General features: G+C 34.3%; 1 protein-coding gene across 1 annotated transcript; it reads right to left on the bottom strand.

The window, feature by feature from the left end:
* Positions 1-1,152: 1,152 nt before the first annotated feature.
* LOC100814884 (probable esterase D14L) lies at positions 1,153-2,615 on the bottom strand. Its single transcript, XM_003524628.5, has 2 exons — positions 2,103-2,615; positions 1,153-1,655 (listed from the first exon to the last, which is right to left on the bottom strand). The coding sequence occupies exons 1-2, from the start codon at positions 2,468-2,470 to the stop codon at positions 1,205-1,207; spliced, it is 819 nt and encodes a 272-aa protein (XP_003524676.1). The 5' UTR covers positions 2,471-2,615; the 3' UTR covers positions 1,153-1,204.
* Between the last annotated feature and the right edge of the window lie 5,540 nt (positions 2,616-8,155).

An 8,155-nucleotide genomic window follows, 5' to 3' on the forward strand; every position in this document is an offset into this window, starting at 1 on the left:
GTTTCTTTTCTATCTTTTTCTTATACTCCATTATACTCTCAATGAGTGTACAATAATATTTTTATATTAAAATATGACCTTGATGTTTTGGTATAGGATCTCCCGTATTTTAGGTAACATGATAACATCAACCAGCATATTTGTCAGCTAAGAAATGTCAACTAGCTTGGAAAGGATTATATATTTTCCTTTTCGAGGTTTCCATTTGGTTCTTACGAGCTACATCAAGAAAGCCAACTTCTGTCTCCTAAAAAAACAAAACAGCTTCTGAAATGCCTAGATATACGCGCTGTTTAATCTACAAAGATGATGTTTTTTTCCTCTTAAAGGCGAAATTGTCGTTCCATAAGAGATTTTGTGAAGAAGTAATTTAGAAATCAAAATATATTTTATTGAAATTTTTTATAATATACTTTTATCATGATTTTTAATAAATTTTAATGTATTTTTATAAAAATATTTTATTTATTAATTTTTCAGTTGATGTCTTAAGACCCTGAAAAACTCCTTTCAATTATTTTTTGAGTTTATGGTACAATCTAAGGTGTACCACCATCATAGGCATTATGGTGTGGGGATTATGATGAGGAAGACGGTATATGGTGTGGAAGATGATCCACAGTGATGAAAGAGTGAGATTAATCTATGTACTAGAAGCTGTACAAAAAAAAAAAAAAATCTATGTACTAGAAATTGTGTTGCACCATATAACCACATGAAGGAGTGACTCATTGCAGTTTGCGTCTATTTTATTGTATCTTTCCATCAAATTCTTCTAATAATTCTTATTGTTTGATTAAAAAAAAAAAGATGAAAATAAATCTATTTAACATCTTTTTTTTAGAGGAATCTATTTAACATCCCATGGTGCTCGACTGCACGAACATTATTATTAATAAATTGACGCCCACTACTAATAAATTGCATCACCTACCACAATTCAATGGCATACAACCAACTAACATCAATCAATACACAAGATCGATGAAACCACGAGCCCCCATCCCCATTTCTTTTGGTCTTTTCGAAATGGACACACTCCAATTTTATTTTTTTTCTCAAACCCCAATATTGGACTCCCCACACCACACCATCAATCATAGATGACTCTATTTGTTTAAACTTCGAAGAAAATAATGAAATTCGTAAACATTTTCAAGAATTAAAATTAATTCATTCATAAGTTAAATTTGTAAGAACTTTTTCAATGTCTAGTTGCAATGTCGAGGCGAATGTGTTTAAGCAACATGGGAACAACGATATCGGGCGAACTCAATTGCGGCAAATGACCCTCCGTGGACATGACCTCAACGATGGAGTCGCCACCAATGTGTTGGTGGAGGTACTCTGCAACCACAACAGGAACCGCTAAGTCCTTCATGCTTTGGATGATGTGGCATGGGACACTGACGAGGTTCAGGATTTGCCTTATGTCGCTTTGGAAAATGGTCTGCAACACGCTTAGCGCAATGTCAGGTCTCATGTTGAACAATGTTCGGCTGAATTCCTGCACTGCCACCGACTCCATGTCTCCGCCAACAGCCATTGGAGCGAACCCTGAGCACCATGCTTTGTAATTCGCCGCCATAGCGTTGAATAGTTGGTCTAGATCTTCTTGCTCAAACCCTCCAAAGTATTCCATGTCGTTCAGATACCTACCTTGTACAAAACACCAGGTTCCATCCAGATTATTTAACATTATTATTTGTAATAATAATAACTTTTTTTGTTGATTTAGTAGGAACTGAACTTAGATATCAAAAGTTTACCATATCTTACGTGTATTATTCACCTAATTGAGCTAACTAAACTCCCTTAGTGTAATAATAACAAGAACTATTACAATAATATTGAGTTAAAATATAATGAATGTAACTCAATTGACAATAAGGTGAAATTGTGGTGAAAAGTCATGTTTGATTAATATATCCTTCTAAAGAAATAAAGAATTCTATGCGCAATTAAGATACCTCGATGTAGAGTCAAAAACTTTAATTAAGATGTTTGTATAAACAGAGTCTTGAAATAAAATTTACTAGGTAGTTATTACTATTACACAATCATTAAGCTGCAACTTTAAATCATTAGGTATTGATCATTACCTGGGGGAAGCTGAGATCATGATGATTTTGGCGAACAGTTCAGGCCGAGAAATGGAAGCAATGGTACCAATCATAGCGGACACTGAATGACCAACAAAGATACATGAATCCACTCGAAGCTCTTCTAAGATAGCAAGCAAGTCATGGGCATAGCCCTCCAAGGTTGAGTATCGCTCAAAATCGAAGTAATCGGGGTTGGTGGTGCCGGCTCCCATGTTGTCGTAGAGTACGACACGAAACTCGTCGAGGAGATAAGGTACGAGGTGTTTCCACACGGATTGATCCGTGCCAAACCCGTGAGCCAGAACTATATGCCGCGTGCCAGATCCCAAAACCTTCACGTTGTGAGCTTCTTCCACTATCCCCATTCTTTTTTGTTGCTGCTTAACTTAACTTTCTTCCTTTAATTTTGTGTTTTGTGGTGTTTCTCTCTCTCACTCTCTCTTTCTCTCTCTGCCTCGCTCAATGAGACTGACGCGTAGTTTCCCAAGTTTCAGACCTGGTCATCGTATTTGTACTTAAGAAGGCTAGTGATGGCAATGGAGAAAATGACCAAACCAATAAATGATACCCTCACGTCATTATTTCTTTGCATCATCTTTTAAAAAATGAATAAAAGAACCTCTTGAAACGTATTTCTTATTCTATTATTTAAAAATATGAAAAATGTGTGATTAAAATATTCTATAGCATATATCTGTGAAAAGTAGTTAAAAGTAATCCAAATTAAAAATAAAACTGTTGTGGTGTTGTATCTATAATTATAGGTTTTTTTTTTATAAAACAAATTAAAAATATTCCAAATTTAAAACAAAGGCATGCTCTTTCTATCAACAAAATTATATATAAAATCAATTAAAAATAAAATTAAATCCTAAAATGAAAAAATATTGAATATATTTTAATTATTTCTATTAGTAACTATTGTGATAAAAAAAATTTATAAAATGAATTATAAAAGCAAAACTAAATCTTAATATAATATAATACACTATTTTAGAGAAGAAGACTAGCTACAAACACCAACTAATAAAAGAAAAACAGATTGCTTAACTTGTTATGCCTTTTCTAATGTCTTTGAAGTTATGAAAAGAAAACAATTTTCACCACTTAAAACTTACTTCCTTTGCCCTAAAATAATTAGTGTTTAAAAATTTTATCTCAAAATAAAAGTTATGCTAACTTGTTAATGTAATATTAATTGATTTTTTCACTAGCATTCCTGATAACTATCACTTTATCTTTTCAATGTAATATCAATACTAAGGTTAATTTGTAAAAATACAATTCTCTTTCATCTATTTATTAGTTTTTCTTGGACTATGTTAGGCTCACAGAAACAAATCCTTAGAATTTTAAGACTAAGAAGACCTCCACAGAACAAGGTGAGGAAAGGATAATGATTTTCTTTATTGCCTCTCTTGATTCATACCAAAGCTATATATATATATATATGTGCATAATGCTAAATGACAAAATAACATAATGCAATAACAGAATATCAGGCAAGCATATTCCCTAATTTGTGCCAACCAATCATGTAAGGACAACACTGCAATTCTTCTAATAGAATTTGTTATAACTTCTTGAGACGAAATCCTCTAAGTGCTCGAGTGGGGTAATCTTCCTTTTGGGCCTTTCTATTAGACTAAATTTTCTATTTCCCCCCTCAATCCTTGTAAATTTTTGCTTAAGAATTTTGTTACATTTTATTATTTGTTGTCCGTAAATATTGAGCTGGACCAATTTTGGAATGCTATAGAAGTTTTCTGCGTAGTTTTCACGTCTTTTTTAAGAAGGAAAGCTACATTTCTGTTGGTTGTCAGGGTAGAGGGAATTTCGGTTGTGTAGCTTTAATATCCATATAAGGGAAAAGTGGAAATAGATAATCATTAATGAAAAATTGACAGAAACTTTTTAAGTTCATAAATTGCTATTATGCCACTACACAAAAAAGAAGAAAAATTGTTACTAGATTGTCTTGTATAACAATAACAAGTGAATCTCTATAAATTAACTATTGTTTTGATTAAAGATAAGACATTATCTGAATTGGGGTGAGAAAGCACTGCTAAGAAAATAAATGCAAATGAGGGCAGAAGGGGATGGTAAGAGAAGTTGTTTAGAAGGTAAAAGGCAAAAACGGTTGAAACTTATAAACATGAAGAACATGACATACCATTCTTCGTCATATACACTTTCCTTGAATTTGAGGTAATCTGTAGAGGATATAGGTTCAACTGAAAGATCCTCTGAGCTCACGGTTACAAATTCCCAAACTCCAGGATTTGGCCTTACTGCAAAGGCAACATAAGGCGGATCAACAACAGCTTCTTGAAAGTATCAACTGTCCAACATTAAAATCCAGAGGCTAATAATAATGTCACATAATAGCATTCACAGGGTGAATTAAAAAAAGCAAAGTAAAAACCTGTGTACAACTCAATAAGAAGCCAAGGTTCCCCTCCAACAATTGATTCCTCTCAATGTTGTCATCTATGACATGCTCCATTTCTTCCATCAAGTTATGAAGTTTTATGGTCCTTCTCCCCTTCTCAATGTACTTCGCAAAGCACCTCTTCACATGGTACCTACTTCGTCTCATTGCATCATCAGGCATGCCATTGGTTACGAATTCTTTGCCTCTCAAGAGCGGTGCAGAATATCATGCTACTTAGAATCCTGAATTTGATTTCAATCTAATTAAATGCTTGGTAGAATCAGGATAGCTAAGCAGAAACAAACAAAAAAGTAGAAATCTTACTGGTATGAGCAGTGAATTTGTGCACAAAATCACCATCCTCATCCTCTTCTGAAATGGTTTAAAATATATGAATTAACACACTTAAAAACAATACATCTCAATTCTAACATCAATGAAAGTATAATACAGAAAATAACAGTTGAGATTTTTCAAACCTTCCTACAATGTTGATAAAAAAAATAATGTTTACCCAGCAAAAGGATGGAACCAAATTAGTTCAATTCATAGAGGACATACCTCTCCTGGGTCAGAGGACATATCTACTAAGCCATCCCATATTTCAGTTCTCATTCCTCTTCAGGCTAGGCAACTCTATTCATTTTGGCTAAAAGCACCAAATGGGAAACAAATTTCCATAATTGATAAATAGAAATTAAAATAATTAGGAATTTTTCTTTGCTATGTTACAACGGAAATTCATTTATGTCTCGGAATCCATGATTGTCAAATAAGCTCAATACACATAACTCAAAATTTGTGTGTGCAATAGCATTTATATTATGAAACTTAGTATTGAAGAATCATAGAGTCAAAGAAAGAGAGTAGAAATCATATTTGCAGTTAATTAAAACCACCCTTCCGTTTATATTTGCAGAGAGTAGAATCTTTTTGTGCGTTTATATTTATCTTTGATTATCAGGATATAAAAATAATTACTATGGCTGAGCCCGAAGGACTAGACAAGTGTAGGGTCTATGCTTTCATGGTGAAGTCATAGGGATAAAAGCTGTACATTTCTAGGCTAATATTTTTTTTTATAATTTTGTATAAGTACCCAATGTATGCAAATAAGTTTTTCCAGCTTGTTCTCTGCAATAATGAACATTAGATATGAAACACAATGCAAACCTTAAATGACAGACTAAACACCTTTGGACTATTAAATCCCAACTGGACCCTTAAATTAATGATCAACAACCAAATATAACTAAGCAAAGTGAGCATCCATCTATATATGAGTCTGATCCCACTTCCTGTGCCAGACAAGTCAAGGATTAACAATTATTTACCGTCCAGGCATTTCTTGGTAGAACCCAAATTGAAAGCAAAGTCAGGTACACTACTAATCCAAATCGCATAATTATGTGTGACCTTGCCGGTAGAACACAACCAGAGCTAAAAGCCATACCGGTAAAATCAGACTGATTGATCACAAAAAATCACTTGCTTAAAACAGGAAGCCGAAACAAATAATTCAAATATTCTAGCTACAAATGAATCTACTAACAACTGCTGAAATACAAATCATGATTTATATTTGACAAGAACTCTGATATTGACAATAACTGTTGGAACTGTTGTTCCATTAATTGAGCCTTTGCTGGATCATTTTCAGGCCTCTCCAAGATTTTGATAGCAACATCTTCACCATTGTAAGTACCTCGGTAAAGTTTCCCAAAAGCTCCTTGAGCAAAAGGCTCACCCATATTCAGTTTCCTCAAATCAATTGTCCAGTCATAAAAAAAATTTAGCATTTCAACATAATAAAAATTTCAATTACAGCAACAAAAGTAACATTCATGGTATGCATTTGTCTCATTACCAATTGTTGAAACCAGTGCAAAATAAAAAACATTAAAGATACTCCAATTACAATCCGGATTTATGACAAAAGAAAAACATGAAAAAGCTGGTCTAGTTAACGTCAGCAAATAAAAAACACCTCCGATATCCAACACCGTTAGTTCTTTCAAAACTTAGAATCAAATGCATATGAAACAAGCTGTTGAAAAAAAGAAAAAAAACAATTAAACACGCATAAAACGCTCTATATAAACAAATTCCAACAGTGAACCCTCAAAGACCAGATTCACGAGCAATCCCTTGTGCAAATCAACGCATACCAAGACTTCTCTGATACACAACCACTTTCCAAGAGAACAATTAAAAAATTAGCAACAATTAAACAAAAATCATCGATTAGAAGCCACAAACTCTACTAGCTATACATGCCTCGCACATCAAACACAAAAGCAAGCAAAATTGAAAGAGAATTCGTCAAAACAACACACAGTGAGACCGAAACAACGACAAGGCACAAACGAACGCTAGAATTGGAAGAAAAATATAACAAAAGCTATAAATAGAAACTTCGAAACCTCTAAAACCAGCTTCGCAATCAAATCTCAAGTGAATATTCATGAACTCATCACTGATCTTACGAAAAAAGAGCAAAAATAGTGAAAACTTGAACAAACCCTAAAATCTGAAAAAGTCGTGAAACTAAAAAGGTTAAGAAGAAGCAGATATGCATACCTTAACATAGAGGGCTCTAGTTAACAAAGCAAGTTGTGATAAGAGAGTGGTCGAAAGGAAGGTGAAGAGATCGAAGAAAGAAAAACCAAAGGGAAATGGACAAGATTGAGCTCTTCCCATACCAAGGAAGCCAGAGACCAGAGAAGAAGCGCAAAAGAAAATGAAACAGATGACTTTCTTTATGGCTCAAGAAGCGCGGGTTAATGTCGGGGCTCACCTTCTCCAACGAACTCATCTCGCAAGATGAGGGGCTTCATTGCGACTTGACGTGTCTCTTGTACTCGCTTCTCACACTCAGGAAGAAGCTTAGTGTGTGCGAGGTCGATGGACGATGGGTTAGAGAACGACGTTGTTAGGTTTCTTTGCACTTTTGAACACCATAGCCCTAGTCTTTATGAAAGAGTCCAATGAGATAACGACGATGTTTTAATAAAACCCGTCGTAAACCAATACACATTCTAAGGCGGTTTTCAATAACCGTCTTAGAATATATGTGACAGAGAGCTTTTTCAATAAATAATTATAAAAATGCCACTGTTTCATTTTCTAAGGCGGTTCTAAAAGAACCGTCATAGATTGGCTGTCGTAAAAACACCTTTTTCTAGTAGTGAGGTGAAGTTCGATTGTGATATCTTGGTGAGGACTTAGTCCTTATAACAGGTGTGAAAGAGGAGAAGGTACAAGATGGGTTGTGCAATGAGGAAGATGAAGGAGTGTCAACAGTTATTCAATCAATACAATGATGATGTCCAGATAGACCTGTATGTTGGGGATAGGCTATGTTGGCTGAATATAGTTCTGGAGCGAAGAATATGTTTCAGAAGCCCAGTGGGGGTCTTTACCAACTTCATCACGTTGGATAAAGACATAGAGGAAAGGAAAACATTAACTGAAGCTAGTAGTCTCGTGAAGGCTTCATTGAACATGCCATTGGTTCATAACAGTAGTGTTAGAAATAATGGTAAAATTTGCAATGTTCGCCTAATTAAAGAAGTGCAACAAAAATAGATTTCTTGTAAGTGTTGGGAAATCT

The sequence above is a fragment of the Glycine max genome, chromosome 5 (genome assembly GCF_000004515.6).
Source record: "Glycine max cultivar Williams 82 chromosome 5, Glycine_max_v4.0, whole genome shotgun sequence".
Lineage (NCBI taxonomy): Eukaryota > Viridiplantae > Streptophyta > Magnoliopsida > Fabales > Fabaceae > Glycine > Glycine max.